Source organism: Mobula birostris, chromosome 4, assembly GCF_030028105.1.
Source record: "Mobula birostris isolate sMobBir1 chromosome 4, sMobBir1.hap1, whole genome shotgun sequence".
NCBI lineage: Eukaryota > Metazoa > Chordata > Chondrichthyes > Myliobatiformes > Myliobatidae > Mobula > Mobula birostris.
This window is the reverse complement of record NC_092373.1, coordinates 83,191,394-83,215,470: the sequence shown is the minus strand read 5'-3', so window position 1 is coordinate 83,215,470 and position 24,077 is coordinate 83,191,394. Positions and strand designations below refer to the sequence as shown.

The 24,077-nt window shown below is 43.9% G+C and overlaps 1 protein-coding gene across 1 annotated transcript in view; it reads right to left on the bottom strand.

Moving 5' to 3' along the window:
* espnla (espin like a) overlaps positions 1-22,407 on the bottom strand; it is a 110,927-nt gene extending 88,520 nt beyond the window's left edge. Inside the window, exons 1-2 of the mRNA XM_072256970.1 lie at positions 22,114-22,407; positions 12,294-12,484 (exon numbers count right to left, since the gene is read on the bottom strand). Of these exons, the coding sequence (XP_072113071.1) occupies positions 12,294-12,484; positions 22,114-22,407 (485 nt within the window). The remainder of the gene's footprint in view (positions 1-12,293; positions 12,485-22,113) is intronic.
* Positions 22,408-24,077: the final 1,670 nt, after the last annotated feature.

Here is a 24,077-nt window from a genome sequence, read left to right as displayed (position 1 = left end):
AACTAGTCAGCTCTATCATGGGTGCTGGCTTCTGTAGTATCTAAGACATCTTCAAGGAGCAGTGCCTCAGGAAAGTGTCGTCTATCATTAAGGACCCCACCACCCAGGACATGCCCTCTCCTCATTGTTGCCATCAGGAAGGAGCTACAGAAGCCTGAAGGCATTGGAATGAAATTTTTAAATTGGTTAATACTTCATCATTATGTGCTCATCATTCCCTTCTACAAGTTAAAGTTGTTCATAGGGCTCATATGACCAAGGGTAAGTTATTTCATTTTTATAGGGATATATCTCCCTACTGTGATAGGTGTAACAATGGAGAAGCATCATTATTCATATGTTTTGGACATGTCCAAGTCTTGGAAAATATTGGAAGGAAGTATTCCAAACTTTTTCTGCACTCTTTAAAGTAAATTTTAAGCCTAATCCTTTGACTGCCCTATTTGGTATTGTTGGAAGGAAAGGTATCATCTTGAAGACATCTGATTTGCACATTCTGGCTTTTATTTCTCTTATGGCTAGGAGGGCGCTTTTGTTTAAATGGAAGGTTGCTGTTCCACCTGATCACGCTCAGTGGTTACGGGGTGTTATGGCGTGCCTAAATTTAGAAAAGATTCATTGTTCAATTTCTGAATCTAACCAAGATTTTCAAAATTTGTGGGGGCCGTTTTTAAATTATTTTCATAATCTTTGACTTCTCGTTAAAATACAGAAGTTGGTTAATAGCATATTTTATTATCTGACAAGGTTTTTTTTTCTTTTTTCCCAAACAGCTTCGACTTTGGTAGTGGGTATAGATCTTTTTTTTAATAAGATTGTTTATATTCTAATATACGAATTAATCTAATCTATATGAATATAGAGTAAGGAGTTTGTTAATGTGATTCAATATACTGTATCTGGTATTATTATATTTTTTCTTTTGTTTTATAACATGTATTCTCCTGGACTCTGTATTCTTCTATGTAGAAATCAATAAAAATATTGAAAAAGAAAGAAGCCTGAAGGCACACACTTAGCAATTAAGGAACAGCTTCTTCCCCCTTCCATCCAATTTCTGAATGGACATTGAACCCATGAACACTACCTCACTACGTTTTTATTTCTGTTATTTTTGCACTACATATTTTAACTTAACTACTTAGTAGACATAGAATACTTAATGTAACTCAGTTTTGTTCTCTATATTTATTTCTCATGTATTTCGATGTACTGCTGCCCTAAAGTTAATAAATTCCACAATATATGCTGGTGGTGGTAAATCTGATTCTGACTCCGATTCTGATTTTGTTATTGCTTTACCTTGTCCCGTCTCAATGCACTGTTGTAATGAATTGATCTACTTACTGGCGGCAAACAAAACAAAGAACTCAACTCAATACTTTACTAATAAAACTTTTTCTGTAAAAAATTCAAGGTAAATGATTGCCACAAACAATGGAGAGGCAAGCGAAGGCATGGTTGAGTCGAGGGTCAAAACGTGTGAGTGCAAGGTCAAGTCAAGGGTCAAAGCATATGAGTGCAAGGCTGTGTCAAGGCGAGGTCGAAGCATATTCAAGGCAAAATCAGGGCAAGCAGAGTGGAGGAGAAGCAGATTCAAGGTTCGTCTACCTAAACCAAGAGTGCGGTTTGATCATCCTAAGGGCCAGGCCGTTTTGGAAAGGTCGGGTATGGGCCAAAACGTGATGGCAGGGTCCAGGCCCAGAGCATATCGATGCCATAGGGCCCAGGTCCTTCTGAGAGGAACAACCCGATGTTTGGATGATTTAAACGCTCGGTCAGATGGATTAAAAAGGGAAGGTGTTGGGACCAGAGGCAAGGGTTAGTCCGGTTCTGCTCCGTAATGTTTACTCGGCTCTCCGCTGAGCTGAGGCTGAGGCTCCAGCTGCTCTAGGCTTCCTGTCTGGGCCCGTGACGTTTACTTGGCTCAGCGCTAAACTGAGGCTGAGGCTGTGGCCTGCTCTGTGCTTCATGTCTGTGGACTCACTCTCATTCTAATTGCTATTTGCTTACTTTTATTGTTTGCACGATTTGTTTTTTTCTCTCTCTCTGCACATTGGATGTTTGTTGGTCTTTTTTTTAAAATAGGTTCTTTTGGGTTTCTTTGTTTTGTGGCTGCCTGTAAGGAGATGAATCTCAAGCTTGTATAATGTATAGATACTTCAATAATAAATCTACTTTGAACTTTGACATTTTTTCACTGTACTTCAGTATAAGTGACAATAATTTACTAACTCCAGGGAGTTCGAAGATATACACCAAGTATACTTCTTATTTTTCTTTCCACTCCTGATGAAGGGTCACGGCCTGAAACATCAACTGTTTATTCTTTTCCATTGGTGCTCCAGCGTTTTGTGTGTGTTGCTTTAGGTTTTCAACACCTGCTGATTTTCTCGTATTTGAGAAACAAGGATACTATTTAATATAAGACCATAAGACTATAAGACATAGGAGCAGAATTAGGTTATTTGGCCCATCGAGTCTGCTCCACCATTCAATCATGGCTGATCCTTTTTTCCCTTCCTCAGCCCCATTTCTCGGCCTTCTCCCTATAACCTTTGATGCCGTGTCCAATCAAGAATCTATCAATCTCTGCCTTAAATACACTCAATGACCTGACCTCCACAGCTGCATGTGGTAACAAATTCCACAAATTCACCACCCTCTGGTTAAGGAAGTTCCTCCGCATCTCTGTCCCCCTCTATCCTGAGGCTGTGCCCTCTCGTCCACCATGGGAAACATCCTTTCCACATCTATTCGGTCTAGGCCTCTCAACATTAGAAAGGTTTTCATGAGCTCCCCCTCATCCTTCTAAATTCCAGTGAAAACAGACCCAGAGCTATCAAATGTTCCTTGTATGATTTTCCTTTCATTCCCAGAATCATCCTGGAATATCAGGGAAGGAATTATTTAGTGTCCCGGTAATGATCTATATGTCTATATCAGCTCCAGGAAGGATACACAGGAGATATTTTAGAATGGTGACTACCTGAGGTATAAAAACTTCACCTATGTAGAAAGTCAAGAAAAGCAAGATTGCCTGCCCTTAGGTCTGATAAGTTTGGTAAGATTTGAAGAAAGTGTGTGAAATGATGGACTGCTTCAATATTGTAGATTGGGAGAAACCACTTCTAAAAGCAGGGGTCAGTAAACGGAAGGTGCAACGTGCACGTGAAAGAACCAGAGGGGATATAAAACTAGATTATAGCAAATGGTTATAATCTGAAAATCTTCGTTTTGAAGAAGGTTCAGCAGTAACTTTTAATGGGCAGTTGGATAAATCATTGTAGATGTAAAATTTGTAGCACTGAGGGGAAAGAGCAGGGAAGGAGGTTTAACTTAAAAAGGTCCTTCAAGGAACCAACACGGGCAAAACATGCACAATTTTCTCCTTGACTTTGATAGTTTTTAATTATAGTCTGCAAAACTCACAATGCCCTGAGGAGTGCCAGAAATTGCAACAATGCAGAGAGATTGCTACACCTCAGCTGCAATCTAAAGGCTGCTCTGAAGCATGAACTAGTGGAAGTGGAGATAACATCAGAGTTCCCTATCACCTACCACCTTTCACTTCTTCCTCCCCTCCTCCTACCTTCTTACTCTGACTTCTGATCTGTTTTTTCCAGTCCTGAAGAAGGATCACAGCCCAAAACATCGACTGTTTATTAATTACCATAGATGCTGCCTGACCTACTGAGTTCCTCCAACATTTTGTGTGTGTTGCCTTGGATTTTTGGTACTGGGAGATTTTCTCATGTTTCTAATTTTCTGTGAAGTCCCTCACATCCCACCACTAGCTCCTGGGTCTTCGGAGACACCATATTTCTCCTACCCCACTTTCCCTGAACACCCTAATCCTCCCCTTTCCTCAGACACTACCAACTCTCTTCCGCTCTCTGATCCTAGCTCTTATCTATGCCGGGTCTTCACACTTCCCTTTGACCTTCCCCTTTCTGAGGAAGAACATTCTGTCCTCAGTTAGGGCCTCACCTTTGTCCTCCTGTGTCCGCACCTCAGTGAGTTCCGTACCCGCCACGACGCTGAGATTTTCATCTGCTGCCTTCATCTCCATGCCTACTTCTTTGGCAAGGACTCTCTACCCCGTACTGATGACCCCTTCTCCCATCTTCAACCCTCCTCTTCTCCCTGAACACCCTGTTCTGGTCTGCTTGCTCTGGATCTTTTTATTGATCATTGCCAATGAGACTTCAACCGTCTCAACTCTACTGCCCTCTCCCTCCAATTCCAATCTTCCGAATGCCCTGCTCTCTACTGTCTCTGTACTAATCCAAACCTCAGTAATGAGATATCCTCCTTCATCAAAGAAAGGGGCCTTCCTTCCTCTGCCATCAACGCTGCCTCACCCACATCTCTTCCGTTTCACACACGTCTGCCCTTACCCCATCCTCCTGCCACCACACCAGGGATAGGATTCCTCTTGTCCTCACCTCCCACTCCACCAGCCTTTGTGTCCAGCACATAATTCTCCATAACTTCCGCCATCTCCAACGGGATCCCACCACCAACCACCTTTTTCCCACACCCCTCTTTCTGCTTTCCATAATGATCGCTCCTTACATGACATCCCTTATCCACCAAGCACCTCTTTCCCTCACCCCTCTTTCCGCTTTCCATAATGATCGCTCCCTACACGACTCCCTTCTCCACTCATCCTTCCTCACTGATCTCCCTTCTGACACTTATCCTTGCAAGCGGAACATTGCCCCTACACCTTCTCCCTCACTACTATTCAGGGCCCTAAATATCACTTCCAGGTGAGGCAACACTTCACCACTAAGTTTGTTAGGGTTATCTACTGTATCTGATGCTCCCGGTGTGGTCTTCTGTATATTGGTGAGACTTGATTTAGAGTGGGAGACCACTTTGTCAAGTACCTACACTCCATCTGCCAGAAAAAGCAGGATCTCCCAGCAGCCACCCATTTCAATTCTACCTCCAACATCATGGCATGAACATGGATTTCCTGAACTTCCAATAATTGACTCCCCCTTCACCATTCCCCATTCCTGTTTCCCTCTCTCTCCTATCACCTTACCCCCCCCCATCACTTCCCTCTGGTTCTCCTCCTCCTTCCCTCTCTCCCATGATCTTCTGTCCTCTCCTGTCAGATTCCTCCTCCTCCAACCCTTTACCTCTTTCCTCAATCGACTTCCCAGCGCTTCACCTCTCCTGGTTTCACCTACCAACTACCGCATTGTACTTCTTCCTCCCCCCCTCCACATTCTTACTCTGACTTCTCTTCTTATTTCCCAGTGCTGATGAACAATGGTCTTGACCCGAAATGTTGACTGTTTGTTAACCTCCAGTCTCCAGTGTGTGTTGCTCTAACTTCCAGCCTCTGCTGGTTTTCTAGTGCTTCAGATTTATTAAACTGGACAAAAGCTGGATCTGGTTCAGAGTTTCACTTCAACCAGAATTACTAGTTAAAAAAAATGCTTAGCTTACCACTCTGGTCACTATGACAATTGAAGACTCCAGGGAGAAAAGGAGAAGCTTTTGGGTGGTGGAGTTTATTTATTTATGTTTTTTATTGAGATACAGCATGAATGGGCTGTTCCAGCCCATGGAGCCGCGCTGCCCAACAATCCCCGATTTAATCCGAGCCTAATCGCCGGACAATTTACAATAACCCACCTGTGGGAGGAAACCGGAGCACCCAGAGGAAACCTATGTGGTCACAGGCAGAATGTACAAACTCCTTACAGACCGCAGCAGGAATTGAACCCAGATCAGTAGCAGTGTAAATCCTTGTGCTAACCACTACATTACCATGCCACCTGTATGTAAGCACGTGGCACTGGGTTCGGACTGGACAAACCCAGCTCTAGTATTCATTGTTGTTAAATAGCTTACTTATACTCATTAGGATAGGAGCTAACATGCACAGCAATTGTTGGGTAAGTGATGTGGCTGATGTTGGCAGCAGGATAATCTATATTAAATGGACTCTGCAGCAAAGCTAAAACAAACACCTCAGGGATTTCCTACTGTATGTTGGGCAATAATGGGAACTTTTATTGAATGATCCAGCCCAGTGCCTGATAAAGGGCCTCGCTCTCCTTAATGCTCATCCTGTCAAGTTCATCGCAATGATAAGCACAAGAAAGTCTGCAGATGCTGGAAATCCAAAGCAACACACACAAAATGCTGGAGAATCTCAGCAGGTCAGGCATCATCTGTGGACAGGAATAGACAGTCAACATTTTGGGCCGAGACATTTCTTCGGGACTGAAATGGAAGGGGGAAGACGGGCAGAACAAATGCCAGAAGCAACCCACTGAGAAACCTTCAACAGCTTCCAACAAATCATACCCACAAGAGATTCTGCAAATGCTGGAAATTAACACTCAAACAAAATGCTGGTATACTCAGCAGGTCAGGCAGCATCTATGGAAATGAATAAACAGCTGACGTTTCGGACCTGTTGAGATCCTCCAACTTCCAAAAAAAAAACTGCACGGCACCCAGAGGTGAGGGCTGCTAAAAGGTTTAAGAAAATGTTGGCTCACTAACTCTGTAAGAACTCTGGCAACATTGCAGTGTTTACCAAAAGAGCATTTCAAAGTAGTTTGAATGGTTGCTGCTCAATAGTTGAGGAGAGAATGATGTTTCTGTGTCTTGAAAACAACGCCATCGTAAACTGTTGGCAGGCAGTCACCCAGGGAAGAGGTGAAAAAGAACTGGGAGACATCAGTGAGTGTTGTAAGGGAAAATACTGCATTAGCTATGAAGCATTGATTAATTCCTAAATAGACTGCACTCAAGAGTGAGGATTAGCTCTTTGAAAGGCCACAGATGTTCTGTGCATAGCCAATTAACTAAACAGGTGTCAGGCTGCACAGCACAATAGCAGGTAAGGACACTAACTGAATACAACAAACACAAAATGCTGGAGGAACTAAACAGGCCAGGCAGCAACTGTGAAAATGAGTAAACATTCAACATTCAAGACCCTTCATCAGGACTGGAAAAAAGAAATGATAAATCAGACTAAGAAGATGGGAGAGGGGAGGAAGAAGTACGAGGTAGTAGGTGATAGGTGAAACCAGGAGAGGGGGAGAGGTGAAGTAATGAGCTGGGAAGTCAATTGGTGAAAGAGAAGGGGTATCTGATAGGAGAGGACAGAAGGCCATGGAAGGAAGGAAAAGGGAGAAGGAGCACCAGAGGGAGGTGATGGGCAGGTAAGGAGATAAGGTGAGAGAGGGAAATTGTAATGGGGAATGGTGAAGGAGGGGGGCAATTACCGGAAATTTGAGAACTCAATGTTCATGCCATCAGGTCTGAGGCTACCCAGATGGAATATAAGGTGTTGCTCCTCCAACCTGTGTGTGGCTTCATTTTTACAGTAGGGGAAGCCATAGACTGACATGTTGGAATGGGAATGGGAAGTGGAATTGAAGTGGGTGGCCACTGGGAGATCCTGTTTTTCTGGTGAATGGAGTGTAGGTGCTTGGTGAAGCAGTCTCCCAATCTACATTGGGTCTCACCAATACACAGGAGGCCACACCAGGAGCACCAGATATAGTAGATGCAACACAGAGCATCATAGGAAGTCATTCCTGCCTGTGGCCATCAAACTTTACAACTCCTCCCTTGGAGGTCAGACACCCTGAGCCAATAGGTTGGTCCTGGACTTATTTCATAATTTACTGGCATAATTTACATATTACCATTTAACTATTTATGGTTTTATTACTATTTATTATTTATGGTGCAACTGTAATGAAAACCAATTTCCCCCAGGATCAATAAAGTATGACTATGACTATGACTATGACTATGAGATGACCCTAACAGACTCACATGAAAAGTGTCGTCTCACCTGGAAGGATTGTTCGGGGTCCTGAATGGTAGTGAGGGAGGAGGTGTAGGGGCTATTATAGCACTTGTTCTGCTTGCAAGGTTAAGTACCAGGAGGGAGATCTGTGGGGAGGGAAGAATGGACAAGGGAGTTGCGGAAAGCAGAAAGTGGGGAGGAGGAGAAGATGTGCTTGGTGGTGGGATCCCATTGAAGATGGCAGAGAATTATGTGATGGATGTGGAGGCCGGTGGGGTGGTAGGTGAGGACAAGAGAAACCCTATCCCTGATGGGGTGGTGAGTGGATAGAGTGAAGGCAGATGTGTGTGAAGTGGAAGAGAAGCTGGTGAGGGCAGTGTTGATGGTGAAGGAAGGAAAGCCCCTTTCTTCTTCATGGACCTACCCATTCTCCCCCTTTGGTTCTTCTCCCCCTTCCCTTTCTTCCTTGGCCTTCTGTCCCCTCCTATCAGATTCCCCATCTCCAGCCCATTACTTCCTTCACAAATCGACCTCCCAGCTCTTTATTTCACTCTTCCCCTTCTCCCATTTTCACCTGTCACCTGCTACACTTCTTACTCTGACTTTTCATCTCTTTCTTCCAGTCCTGTTGAAGGGTTTCAGTCCGAAACATCAGGTGTATTCTTTTTCCATTGATGCTGCCTGGCCTGCTGAATTCCTCCCGCATCCTGTGTGTGTTGTTTTGAGTTCCAGCATCTGTACATTTTCTCTTGCTTGTGTTAACCGAATGATTCTGTGGCTATCAGAGTTCAGGCTTCAAACAGAGGGCACTTCACTTTGCCTTACCAAAGTTAGTACCTTTGGATTTTATTTATGGTGAGACTATAATGAAATCTGCTACTTGGTTTGAGAAAGACCTCCAGTTTTGTAGCAATTTTCACTAACTCACGCTGTGCCAAAGAGCTTTAAAGCCAACAATGTGAAGTGTAAAAAAGCCAACTGTGAAGTGGGAAATAAAACAATCTAGCTGCATGGTGCAAACTTTCACAAAAAGCAATGTGATAATAAACCGGACAATCTGTTTTCAATACCATTGATGGAATAAAGGCAGTATCTCAAGGCAAGAGAGGATGTTCTGGCAATCTTAACCAAATTGCTGGCATATGCAAGGCTGTTACTTGGACTGTAACTACTTCGGGCCACGTAGGCTTCTTTGGAAAGGATATTTTTGCTGTGCAGTCCAGTCATAGCTTCCGTGCGGCCGATTCAATTTTCTTGGCTGTCAGTCCCCAAATGATCTGAACCAAAGTGAGTGTGCTGGTGCCCGAAAGAGCTGAGCAAGAGACCATAGCTGTAATTGAGTCTGCAATCTCCGAATAATTCTCTACAAGCTGCAAGTCAAATCAAAGTTCAGCAACTAAGCCACACCTTTATTCTCAGACAAGAGAAAACCTGCAGATGACGGAAATCCAAGCAACCCACACAAAATACTGGAGGAACTCAGCAGGCCAGGCAGCATCTTTGGAAAAGAGTAAACAGTCGACGTTTCGGGCCAAGACCCTTCCTGGTAAAACGTTGACTGTTTACTCTTTTCCATAGATGCTGCCTGGCCTGCTGAGTTCCTCCAGCATTTTGAGCGTGTTGCTCACCTTTATTCTTTTAGAATTTGGGCATCACTATCAGCAGGATTTTTGCCCAGTGTTAATTCTCCTTAGTAAGGTGTGGTGAGCTGTCTTCTTGAACCATAGCTGTCTTTCTGCCAAAGGTTCTCCCATGATGCTCCCTGATAGGAGGTCCTGATTTAGAAAAGAAGAACCTTGCTCCATGTAAATCACAATGAAAAAAACTATTGATCCTATGTTTTGAGTATGACCTCAGAATGTCTCAAGCCATTCTACAGGTTTTCCACAGCCCCTCACATAGCAAGAACCTACCTTGGCCTTAAAATATTCAAAGATTCTGCATCCTTTGCCCTTTGAGAGAGACAGTTCCAAACATTCACAATCCTCAGAGAAAAAACTGCCTCACCTCCATCTAAAACAAGCTCTTCATTTACCACCACAAGAGGAAACATCCTCTCTACCTTCGTCCTGCCGAAGTCCATCAGGATTTAATGTATTTAAATCAGGTCCTCTCTCACTTTCTAAACTCCTAGATTCACTAAGCTGGTTCTTCTTATGACAACCCATCCATTCCAGGTATCAATCTTGTAAACCTCCTTTGATTGCATCCAACACATTTGAAGTTCTAAGTTCAAGGTAAATTTATTATCAAAGTACATTTATGTCATCATATACAACCCCGAGATTCAATTGCTTGTAAGCATAGTCAGTAAATCCATTGTAGAATAAAAACCATAACTGAATCAATGAAAGACTGCATCAACTTTGGCATTCAACCACTGTGCAAAAGGCAACAAACTGTGCAAATACTAAAAGAAAGGAACATTAATATAAATAAATGAGCAGTAAGTGTCAAGGACATGAGGTGAAGTGTCCTTGAAAGAAAGTCCATAGGCTGTGGGAACATTTCAATGATGGGGCAAGTGAAGTTGATTGAAGTTTACATCCTCTCTTAAGTAAGGAGACTGATTTTTGAGATGTGATTTCAGCCATGGCCCATATAACAGAAGCAAACCTCCCTGCTTTTGCCGCCCATTCTCTAGCAATATACAATAACTTTTTATCTAGCATTTCTAACTACTCACAGAGCCTGTGTGCTAGCCTTTTTCATTTGGTATTGGTTTATTGATAATGGTTTATTATCTTCACTTATAGAGATACAGTAAAAAGCCTTCGGCTGAATGCAAACTGGACAGATGATTCCGTACTTGTCCAAAGCGGTAGTGAAAAGGAGAGCAGAATGCAGTATAGAGTGTTACAGTCACAGAAAAAGTGCAACATGGGTAGGCAAGTAAACTCCGAGAGTCACAATGAGGCGAACTTGGAAATCAGAGTTGAAGAATTCACCTTTTAGCATGCTAGGGGTCTGTTCAACAGCCTGACAGCAGCAGGATACAAGCTGTTCTTGAGTCCTGTGGTACGTCCTCTCAAGCTTTTGCATCTCATCCCACAGCTTGGCGTTCTCTCATCACTTACATGACATAGATTATTTTGCCTGCCAAAATGGACAATTCCACATTTTCCCACATTATAGTCCATGTGCCTGGTCTTTGCTCACTCATTTATCTATATCCATCTGTTACTTCCTTCAGGCCTCTTCAAACTTACCTTATTTACTGCTTTACCAGCACATTTAGCAACTCAGTCACTTCATCTAAGTCACTTATGCCATCTTCACGAAGTTGAGGTGCCAGCAGCAATCCTTTGTTCCATTTTGCAAACCAGGGAAGAACCTATTTATGCCTCACACACAAAAAATGTTGGTGAACGCAGCAGGCCAGGCAGCATCTATAGGAAGAGGTACAGTCAACGTTTCGGGCCGGGACCCTTCGTCAGGACTAACAGAAAGAGGAGATGGTAAGAGATTTGAAAGTGGGAGGGGGAGGGGAAGATCCAAAATGATAGGAGAAGACAGGAGGGGAGGGGTGGATCTTGTGGTGAACTATGTATATATTGTTGTAACTGTTACCTGTCTGGACACGCCCCTCTGCTGACTGCTCCTGTGGCTTCTCCCACAGACCCCTGAATAAAGGCGATTGTGTCACTGCTCCTCCCTCAGTCCAGGACAGATACTCAGCTTGGACGTTGGTCCATTTACTGTTAATAAAAGCCTTTCAGTATTTACTCTACTTCCAGTCTTTTGGAGTAATTGATAGTGCATCAGATCTAAAAGCTGGAAAGTTGATTGGCAAAAGGGATACCAGACTGGAGAAGGGAGAGGATCATGGGATGGGAAGCCTAGGGAGAGAGAGAAGGGGGAAGGGGAGCCCAGAGAGCGGAGCGCAGGCAAGGAGTTACATTTTTTGAGTGTGTTGCTTGAATTTCCAGCATCTGCAGATTTCCTCGTGTCTGCCTATTTATGCCCATTCTCTCTTCCCTGTTAACCCTGAAAACTTCTATTTACACCAATTTATTATTTCATATGCTATGAACTATTTTGTCTCCCCCTGCTACAGTTGCTTGCCAAAAGCCTCCTGGATACCTGTCTAATACGTGCACCAGCTCCTCTTGATCCACAGCAAAGTAAAACAAAGCTGTGATGGTGATATGGAACACAAGGCAGCCAGCTCCACAAGCAGCAATGGGGTCATCTATTTCAGTCATGTTGGTTGCGGAATAATTTTCAGTCAACATTCTATTAACCTCCATTCTTTGGTGAGACAGTTCTAAGGGATTTTTAATATCCATTTTGGAAAGCAGTTGTCCCTCACTGGACAATTAGTAATCAGCTGCAGAAGCCCTGGTGTTTTTTTTCTATATATCTAAATCTCAGGGATGTTCACAAGTTCAGGATAGATTGTGAATCAAACATGTTTTCATTCCCTTTTAAAATCTGCCAGATATAGTTTATCAATATTTTTTTAACTTATTTGTCACCTCTGCGTGACACTTACCTTGGGGCCTGTGTGATAAGCATTTTCAAGCTTGCAAAGTCTCCCTTAGCAGCTGCATAGTGTGCTGGCACTGCCCCGCTGTCCGTCTCCAGCATTGGATCGCACCCTGCCTGCAGCAGCCACCGCACCACTTCCGATCGGCTAAACCGAGCCGCTAGGTGCAGAACATTTGCACCATGGTCATCCCGGTCCTAAACATGAAATATTTTGCTGTAGATCTTTTGCAGAAAAAAAGGACATAGTTGAACAAATAAAACGACTGTTCACATGTTTGCAGGTAAATCTCGTGTCTGCTAGCTCTTCAGAGTTCTCATAGAATAGGTTTGGTCAACTTCAATCCCAACCAATAGCATTTTAGGAGCTACTGTACACAATGACAAATTGTATGTATGGATTGTGCAGTTTAACAGGAATCATACATGATATACCAGTGATATCCATGACCTGTGTTTTGGATATATGTTCTTTAAAACGTCCAGGAATAGGTATAATCTACGGAATATTAAGAAAGGAAATGCGACAGGAATTTGAAAATAAAAAGCATAAGGGGAAAAGAAGGGAGCCGGTCTTTTTAAGTTCTGTGCAAAAGTGTTGCAAAGGAACAACAAACTAGCATGTAGAGGTTCAAAGGTTCAGTTATTATCAAAATATACAACTCTGAAGTTCTTCTTTTTCAGATAGCCATGAATCCAAGAAAGGCAGCATGATCATCAGCCCCCTAATCCCTCCTCCCAGTACAAAAAAGCAAACAAAAACAGAACAGGCACATCGAACACCACCACCCCCACCAGCTGCCCACACAAAAAAACAGGAAAGATCAGGTGAAAAACACAGAATACAAAAAACAACAAGACTGAAATAAGGCCACAGTGCAAGTCCAAGTCCACATCCACAGTGCAGAAAACCTGAGCACCGTTCTCCCTCTCTGTAGCAGAGTGATCTCACCAGTGTTTAAAAAAATCATAGAGTCTTAGAAAAGTACAGAACAGAAACAGGCCCTTCAGTCCATCTAGTCTGTGCTGAACCATTTAAACTGTCTACTTCCAACGGCCTGCACCGAGGCCATATCCCTGCTTTCCATGTACCAATCCAAACTTCTCTTAAACTTTGAAGTCAAGCTCGCCGGCACCACTTCTACTGGAAGCTAGTTCTACACTCTCATGAACCTCTGAATGAAGTTTCCCTTCACCTTCCCCTTAAACTTTTCATCTTTCACCCTTAACCCATGGCCTCTGATTGTAGTCCCAGTGGAAAAGCCCTGCTTGCATTTTTCCTATCAATACCCCTCATAATTTTGTATATCGCTATCAAATCTCCTCTCAATCTTCTACCCTTTCTAGCTGTGATGCCACTTTCAATGAATTATGGACCTGTATTCCCAGATTCCTTTGTTATTCCAAACTCCTCAGTGTCTTACCGTTCTCTGTGTAACACCCATTCTGGTTGGTCCTTCCCCACTGTCCACTGCATCCCTATTCATGATGTCGTCCACAAACTTGCTGATCCATTTAACCACATTATCATCCAGATCATTAATATAGATGACAATCAACAATCCCTGCTGCACTCCTCTGGTCACAGGTTTCCAGTCAGAGAGCGAAACATCTACCACCACTCTCTGGTTTCTCCAACAAAGCCAATGTTTAGTCCAATTTACTGCCTCATCTTGCACGCCAAGCGGCTCAACCTTCTTGACCAACCTCCCATGCGGGACCTGGTCAAATGCCTTGCTAAAATCCATGTAGTTAACATCCACTGCCTTGCCTTCATCAACTTTCCTGGTAACTTCCACAAAAACTCAATAAGATTGGTTAGACATGGCACCATGCACAAAGCCATGTTGACTCCCTTTAATCAGTCTATGTCCAAATACTTGTATATCCAGACCCTCAGAATACCTACCAGTAACTTTCCCACTACTGATGTCAGGCCCAACAGCCTATAATTTCCTGGTTTATTTTTAGAACCTTTGTGAACAGTGGAACAACATTGGCTATCTTTCAGTCCTCTGGTACCACAACTGTCAGTAAAGACAACTTAATTATCTCTGCAGGAGCCCTGGCAGTTTCTACACTTGCCTCCTGCAGGATTCAAGGAACACTTTAGCAGGCCTTGGGGATTAATCCATCCCTAATTTGCCTCAGGACAGCAAACATCTCCTCCTCTGTAATCTGTAAAGGTTCCATGAAGTTGATGCTGCTTTGCCTCACTTCTGAGAACTCTGTATCCATCTCCTGAGTAAATACAGGTGTAAAAACATATTTAAGATCTCCCCCATCTATTGGCTTCTCACGTGGATTACCATTCTGATCTTCTAGAAGACCAATTTTCTTCCTTGCAAGCCTTTTGTTCTTGAAATATCTGTAGAATCCTTAGCATTCTCCTTCACCCTGTCTTCTAGGGCAACCTCACGCCTTCTTTTAGCCTTCTTGATGTCTTTCTCAAGTGTTCTCTTGCATTTCTTACACTCCATAAGCACTTCATTTGTTCCTACCTACCTAAAGCTGCTCTGCACCTCCTCTTTTTTCTTGACCAAGGCCTCAATATCTCTTGAAAACCAAGGTTCCCTACACTTGTTATCTTCACCCTTTATTCTGACAGGCACATACAAGCTTTGGACTCTTTCGAAGGCCTCCCACTCACCAAATACACTTTTGCCAGAAAACAGCCTGTCCCAATCCACACTTGACAGATCCTTTCTGATACCATCAAAATTGGCCTTTTTCCAATTTAGAATCTTAATCCACAGACCTGCTAGACCTGCCTTTTTCCATATTTACTATGAAACTAAAGGCATTGTGATCACTAGATGCAAAGTGTTCACCCATACAAACTTCTGTCACCTGCCCTGTCTCATTCTTTAATAGTAGACTAAGTATCGCACACTCTCTCATTGGGATTTCTAAGCACTGATTAAGGAAACTTCCCTGAACACGTTTGACAAATTCCACCCATCTAGTCCTTTTACAGTATGGAAGTCCCAGTTAATGTGTGCAAAGTTAAAATTGCCTACTAAATAGCCTTATGTTTCTTGTAACAGTCTGTAATCTCTCTGCAAATTTGTTCCACCAAATCCCTCGGACTGTTAGGTGGTCTGTCAAACAGCCCTCTTATTAGGTCATACCTTTCTGATTTCTCACTTCCACGCATAACAGCCCACTAGATGAGTTCTCCAGTTTGTCCTGATGAAGCACTGCCATGACATTTCCCTAACTGGTAACATCACTCCTCCCACTTTAATCCATCCCACTCTGTCGTGTCTAAAACAATAGCACCCCAGAATATTGAGCTGCCAGTCCTGCCCCTCCTGCAACCAAGTCTCACTAATGGCTACAATGTCATGATTCCAGGTGTTGATCCATGCCCTAAGCTCTTCTGTCTTCCTGCGATACTTCCTGTATTGAAATATATGCAGCTCGGGACACTAGTTGCACCAAGCTCAACCTTTTGACTCCTAACTCCAGCACATCACACAAACCAATCTTCCATCCTTGGACTCACTTTACACTGCACGCTGTTGGAGCAGTGCTGCCAGGATAATCAAGGACATGACCCACCCAGCCAACACACTTTTCGTCCCTCTTCCCTCCAGGAGAAGGCTCAGGAGATTGAAGACTCGTACGGTCAGATTTGGGAACAGCTTCTTTCCAACTGTGATAAGACTGCTGAACGGATCCTGACCCGGATCTGGGCCGTACCCTCCAAATATCCGGACCTGCCTCTCGGTTTTTTGCACTACCTTACTTTCCCTTTTCTATTTTCTATTTATGATTTGTAATTTAAATTGTCATTATATTTACTATCGACTTGTACTCCAGGGAGTGCGAAGCGCAGAATCAAATATCGCTGTGATGATTGTACGCTCCAGTATCAATTATTTGGCGACAATAAAGTAAAGTAAGTATAAGTAACTTTGTCAAAAGTCATACCTACATCTGCCTCCACAACCTCTCCACTATCTATGCTAGCACTCTGGTTCCCATCTCCCTACAATTCTAGTTTAAACCCCACCGTGCAGCAGTAACAAACATACCTGCTATGATCCCCCTCCAGTTCAGGTGCAAACTATCCCTTCCGTACAGGTCCCAGCTTCCCTGGAAGAGAGACCAATGATCCAAAAATCTTATGCCCTCTCTCCTACGCCAACTCCTTAGCTACATATTAAATTTAATAATCTTCCTATTTCTGGCCTCACTAGCACGTGGCACAGGAAACAATCCTGAGATCACAATTCTGGAGGTCCTACCCTTTAACTTAGCACCTAACTCACTTTGCAGAACATTGTCACACTTCCTACCCGTGTCATTGGTACATAGACGGACCAGGGCCTCTGGCGGTTCATTCTCCCACTTAAGAATGTTAAGGACCCAATCTGAAATGTCCCAAACTCTGGCGACTGGGAGCAAAATACCATTTGGGAATCTCAATCTCACCCACGGAACCTCCTTTCTGTTCCCCTAACTAACAAATCCCCTGTCTCCCCAGCTTGCCTCTTCTTCCCCCTTTCCTTCTGAGTTGCAGAGTCAGATTCAGTGCCAGAGACCTGACCGCTGGGATTTTCCTCTGTTATGTCATCACCCCCAACAGCATCCTGTTGTTGAAGGGGATGGCCACGGAGGCACTTTATACTGGCCCTTTGCCCCATTCCCCTTCCTGACTGTCACCCAGTTTCCTACGTCCTGCATGAGGGAAAGCACACATCCACAAATGTCCTATCATTCTAAGTAGCAATAACATATCCTGTGGAGAGAGTAGCTCACTGGGTCTCCTTTGTATCAGATACTGGTGAAGTTCCTGAGACAATGCTTGACATGTTAGAAGGTGTAAATGGATTATGTCAGAAATTATCAGAGGAAGGCAGCATTTGGGATCTAACATGTTCCTTATAATATTTCCGAATAGAATTCACCAACATACACAGAATACTGGAGGAACTCAGTGGGTCAGGCAGCTTCTGTGGAGGAAAATGAACAGTCAATGTTTTGGGCTGAGGGTAGGGGGAGGTGGTGGAGGATGAGCTGGTGGGTCATAGATGAAGCCAGGTTGGGGGGAAGGGGGGAAGTAGGTAGCTGGGGTGGGATGTTCATGTAGGAGTTTTTCACTAAGCATTGTCCAGGCCTGCCTGAAGTATTGTGCACTGCTGTGGTTATAATTATATAAGAAAGGTGCTGGGGCATTGAAAAGGATATGGCAAAGGACAAATAAGATAAGAGCACTGAGTCATGAAATGACAGGTCATGTAATGCAACATATTACTGCTCAAGATTATTATGCATACTTTCGCTGAGAATGAATATGATGGGCCGAATGCTCTCGTTCTGTGCCATAACCTTCAATGTGGGGTGGCAGGGTGGCGTAGTGGTTAGCACAACGCTTTACGGTTCCAGCAACGAGAGTTCAATTCCCACAGCTGCCTGTGGGGAGTTTGGACGTTTTCCCGGGTGCCCCAGTTCCCTCCCACGCTCCAAGGACGCATCGGTTGGCAGGTTAATTGGTCATTGTAAATTGTCCCGTGATTAGGCTAGGGTTAAGTCTGGGCGTCGTGGCTCGGAGGGCCAGAAGGACCTATTCCACGATGTATGTCAATAATAAAATAATAATAAAAATAATTTGTAAACAGTGACTGAGATATACTCAGTTCAAACAATTTTCAAAACATTTCCTAGCTTAAAGCAGTGCTGTAAAGTTGTTGAATATGGTTTTATAATTTTATTCCCAGGGTATATGTATCATTGACAAGAAAAATATATTTCTGCCCAATACTGAGCACTCGTTAGAATCTGTTGATAGACATGGCATCAGTGGTGTTGGAACTTGATTCACTGACACTGAAGGAAATCTAAGTCATACACACTTTTGGCCCACCTGGTGCACGATGACCAACAGTCACCCTTACACCAAACCTGTACTCATCTCATTTTATTCTCTCCAGAGTTCCATCAAATCCCCTCACATTCTACCACACACCTATACACTTGGACCAAGTTACAGTTGAAAATTGACGGAGTAACCCAGATATATTTGGGATGCTGTAACACCTGGATAAAACTTATGTGGTCATAAGGAGAACAAGTAAGATCCATACAGACAATACCCAACTGCAGGATCAAACCGGGGTTACTAGAGCTCTGAAACCACGGTCATTAGCTTTAAGGCGGTGAAACAACAATACAGGGACAAGATTCAGACTCAGCTTTCCACCAACAACACACACAGCTTATGGCAAGGTCTGCACACCATTGGAGACTTCAAAGCTAAACACAATGGAGTTTCCAACATCAATGTCTCTCTTTTTCATGCCTGATCCGATGCCACCAATACTGAGCCCCTGAGGAGACCTGCAGATGATGCGAATGGCAACTTGGTTATCTCTGAGGCTGAAGTACACGGGTGTTTCCAACAGGTGGACAGTTGCAAGGCTGTGGGACCGGACGGCATCCCAGGGCGAGTACTCAGAGTGTGCACGGCACAACTGGCAGGTGTGTTTAGAGACATTTTGAATCTCTCCCTCTCCCAGTGTAGCGTGCCCTCCTGCTTCAAAACATCCACCATTGTCCCTGTACCTAAAAAGACCAATGTAACACATCTGAACGACTGGCATCCTATCACACTCACCTCAATAATAAGCAAATGCTTTGACAGGCTGGTCAAGGACTACATCTGCAGCTTGCTACCACCCACACTGAACCCCCTACAATTCTCCTACCGACACAACTGATCAACAGATGATGCAATAGCCACAGCTCTACACACTGTCCTTACACACCTAGAGAAGTGGGATGCTTATGTGAGAATGCTGTTCTTGGACTACAGTTCAGTATTCAACACCATAATTCCCTCCAAGCTCAACAAGAAGCTCAGAGACCTCAGCCTTCACCCTGCCTTGTGCAGTTGGATCCTGGACTTCCTGTCAGTTCGCCAGCAGGTTGTAAGAGTGGGCTCCCTCACCTCTGCCCCTCTGACCCTCAACACAGGTGCCCCTCAGGGCTGTGTACTAAGCTCCCTCCTTTACTCTCTGTATACCCATGACTGTATCACCTCCCACAGCTCCAATCAGCTAATTAAATTTGCTGACAACACTACATTGATTGGTCTTATCTCAGACAATAACGAGGTGGCCTACATGGAAGAAGTCATCTTTCTGACACAGTGGTGTCAAGAAAACAACCTCTCTCTCAATATCGCAAAAACAAAGGAGCTGGTTGTGGATTACAGGAGGAATGGAGACAGGCTAACCTCTATAGACATCAATGGATCTTGGTTGAGAGGGTGAACAGCTTTAAGTTCTTCAGCATAAACATCACCAAGAATCTCACATGGCCTGTTAATGCCGGCTGTGTGGTGAAAAAGGCATAACAGCACCTCTTTCACCTCAGACGGTTGAAGAAGTTTAGCATGGCTCCCCCAAATTCTAAGAACTTTCTACAGGGGCACAATTGAGAGCATCCTGACTGGCTGCATCACTGCCTGGTATGGGAACTGTACTTCCCTCAGTCACAGGACTCTGTAGAGAGTGGTGCGGACAGCCCAGCGCATCTGTAGTTGTGAACATCCCATGATTCAGGACATTTACAAACAGAGCTGTGTAAAAAGGGCCCGAAGGATCATTGGAGACCTGAGTTACCCCAACCACAAACTGTTCCAGCTGCTAACATCCGGGAAGTGGTATTGCAGCATAAAAGCCAGGACAAACAGGCTCCGGGACAGCTTCTTCCACCAGGCCTTCAGACTGCTTAATTCATGGTGACACAACTGTGTTTCTGTTATATTGTCTATCCTGTTGTACATAATATTTATTATAAATTACTTATAATTGCACATTGCACATTTAGACGGAGACGTAACGTAAATATTTTTACTCCTCATGTATACGAAGGATGTAAGTAATAAAGTCAATTCAATTCATAAGTCTTGAATTATCAAAGACTCTGCTCTTTAGTGTAAATATTTCCATTGTTTGTATCTTCTCTTCATGACTCAGTGCTAATACCTGATTTGTCCTTTGCTATATCCTTTCCAAAGCCTCGGGACATCTCTTGTATAATAATAGCCAGAGCAGGGTACAGTACTTTGGGTAGACCTGGACAATGCTTTTGCAAAACTCCTGCACACATAGTGCTGATGGCTTCACTGACTAATTTACCAGTACCCCTACATTCCTCTCCTGGGATACTGTTTCCAATTTCATAACATTTCACTTGACTTTAACAATTATCACCCACAAGCCTATCTCCTCAGTCTTTATACACATCTATATTTTTTCTCTGCCATTTGCTGTCCTGACAACCTGATGGCAGGAACATCAATTTCTCTAACTTCTGACAACCACTCCACCACCCTTTTCCCTTAACTCTATGGCCCCATTATACCTCCTCTTTCTCATCTCCATCCCTCAGAACCTGTCCATCAGCTTCACTGTCCTCCCTCTGCTTCCCTGCCTCTTTCCTTCATTCCACAGTCTATTGTCCTTCCCTATCAGCTTCCTTCTTCATCAGCCCTTTGCCTTCCCAACCTACCACAGCCCAGATTCTTACATTATTCCCTTCCCTCCGCCTGTGAGCATTAACCTCACTGCATGACTGCACCTGATCGGTAACTGAGCTCTCCTGTAACAGCGTGCTGACAGAAGCCAATCCTCTGTGATCCAGCAGCTCATTCTCCATCTCCTCCCCAGCTCTCAGCCCAATACGATGACTGTTCATTTTCCTCCACAGAAGCTGCAGGCCCGCTGTCCCCCCAATATTCTGTGTATGTTGATGAATTCTGTTTAGGAATATTATAAGCAGCACCGGCCATACTCTTGATCCTTAATAGGTCCCAAATGCTTCCTTCCTTTAATAATTTCTGACATAATCCAAATGATACTTTCTAACATGTCGAGCATTGACTTGAACACTTGACTGGTATCTAACACAAAAAGACCCAATGAGCTACTGTCTCAGAGTGTGTTATTGCTACTCAGAACTATAGGACGTGTGCCGATGTGTCCTTTCCCTCATGTGCTCGTTCCCTATTCCTTTACAGCACTTTTGCACATAACTCAAAGAAATGGCCCGTTTCATTTTCCTTTGTGCTTTTTATTTAAAAGTCAATACCTATTCTCAGATATTCTAAAGAACATATATTCAAAACACAGGTCATGGACATCACTGGTATGGTTCCTGTTAAACTCCTGCATGATCCATGCATGCAATTTGTCATTGTATACAGTAGCTCCTAAAATGTTATACTGCATAAACATAAACAGCTTCTTTGTGCAGCCTGCATATATTTCATCTTCCCTGTGTACCAACCGAATGTCGTTTAGTCCCTTACAAGTCTGCTTGCAATGTGCATATTTACCTCATGTATATTTCTACTGTGCCTGTACAACTCATGTATGTAATCTAGCATTAATATTTGATTTCCTGCATACTACAGGGTGACACTATATAGTCCCAATCAGTGTACTGGCTCTGTAAACATTAGGCGTTAAAGAAATACAATTTTTTAATTATATTTAAGAAATGTATAAAGTTCATGTTTTCTTTCTGTATGAAAATGTACAGTCCCTGTATAACTCCCATTATATATGTTTTCTTCCTGGATTACTCAGTACATTTTATTATTTTATTCTCAGTATTTTAGAGCTTCTGACTTCAGTTTACAGCTCGGAACACGGTCGTCTTAGCTCCGACAATTGATCATGTTTTGTTGCCGTGATAAACTACCAAGTGTTGCTTTGCCTCCTTACTTTCTGTGACATCAGCCAAGGTGAGACTCCCACATCGCTGTGCAGTAAGAACCTGTAATTAGTGTAGCATCGCTGACTTTCACCTACCTGAATGTCACAGCCGCCAGCACTGGTCAGCCACTGCAGCGCCTTTAAGTTTCCGGTGGCAGCAGCGTCGTGGGTGGGAGTTGCTCCATTTTTGGCCCTCTTGTTCGCTGACAACTTCGCCTGGGTGATGAGGAATTTTAAGCAGTCCAGCTGGCCGGCCCTGGCTGCGTGATGGACCGGGGAGGCGCCCAGGTGATCCTCGATGTTCCCATTCAGTCGGCCACTGGCGTCCAGGCTCTTCAGCGTTTCTAGGTCCCCGTCCTTCGCGGCGAGCAGGCACGGGTGAGGAACCATCTCGGTGTGCGATAGTGAACCATTTGTCCTGCTGTGCCAAGGTCAGAGCTGGCTTCTGTCAGCACGCTGTTACAGGAGAGCTCAGTTACCGATCAGGTGCAGTCATGCAGTGAGGTTAATGCTCAGCCTGCATTAGAGATAATTACTCTGAAGCTGGGCCACCTCCTGACCTTCATCTCCGACCATCTGCCAGACGACTGAAAGATGAACTAATAAACTGTTTTCTTTTGAGAGCTGAAAGGATAGTTGCTTTTCTGCACTGTCATGTATCACATTTCTCCTCCTGCCCCATGGGAGCAGGTCGTAGAGTCATAGAGCACGCAGACAGGCTGTTCGGCCCAAATGGCCCATACCGGCCATTGCTTACTGGAACTAGCCCTATTTGGCCCATATTACTCTAAATCAGCCCTATCCATGAATCCATCTGTGTTTTAAACATTGTAATTATATCCATCTCCTCTCCTTCCTCTGGCAGCTCATTCCCTATATCCACCACCCTCTGTGAGAAAAGGTTCCCACTCAGGTTCCCTTAAACGTTTCTCCTCTCACCTTAAACCTATCCCTTCTAGTTTTACACTCCCTTATTCCGGGGTGGGGGGAGATCTGTTTACATTATCAATGTCCCTCAGAATTTCATAAAACTCAATAAGGTCACCCCCAGCCTCCTGTGCTCCAGGTAAAAATGTCAAGATTCAAGGTTGTTTCATGTCATTTCCAGTACACAAGTGTAATAAAGAATGAAATATTTGCTACTCTGGATCTGATACAATACATACAGAAAAACAACAAAGTAAAATAAAGTACACAATAATCTTAAAAGACACAATAAATACAAATACATACAATAGCTTATATAAATTCATTACTTGTATGTCGAAAACGTGACACTAGACACAGGAGTGTCTGTATGTAAGGTGGTCGAGAGGAAATAATAAAGTAGTGGTGGTGGGGTTTGTGAAGGGGCGGGTTAGTGGGTGGAGGTGTTGATCTGTCTTAATACTTTGGGAAAGTATTTGGTTTTGAGTCCGGTGGTCCTGGTGTGGATGTAGCCTCCTCCCTGATGGGAATGGGACAAACCACATGAGCAGAGTGGGTGGGATCCCTTTTCAGGCACGTTTCTTTATGCATGTCCTTGACAACGGGTGGGCTGTGCTGGTGATATGTTGGGCAGTTTTGACTACTCCTTGAAGACGCTTCCTGTCCTTTGCAATGCAATTTCCGTACCACGCAGTGATGCAGCTTGTTAGGATGTTCTCTACCGTGCATCTGTAGAAGGACGTGAGTATGGATGTGCAAAGTCCGGCTCTCTTCAGTCTCCTCAGAAAGCAGAGGCATTGTCCTAGACCATCCATCCTCTAGTTATAACTCTATATAACCTAAGTCCTTCAGCCCAGTAACATCCTCGTCAGTCTTTCCTGCATCTTGTCCAGCTTAATGACATCAGGTCACAGGCAAACAATCAGGTCAACAACAAATGGCTGGAGGAACTCGGTGGGTGAGGCAGCATCTGTGGTGGGAAATAGACAATTGACAGTCCGGGTCAAGCCCCTTCACCTGGACCTGCCTCGACCCAGAACTTCAACTTTCCATTTCCCTCCACTAGTGCTGAGTTCATCCAGCAGCTGCTTTTGTTCCAAAGTTTAACATCTGCAGTCTCTTGTGTCTCCACT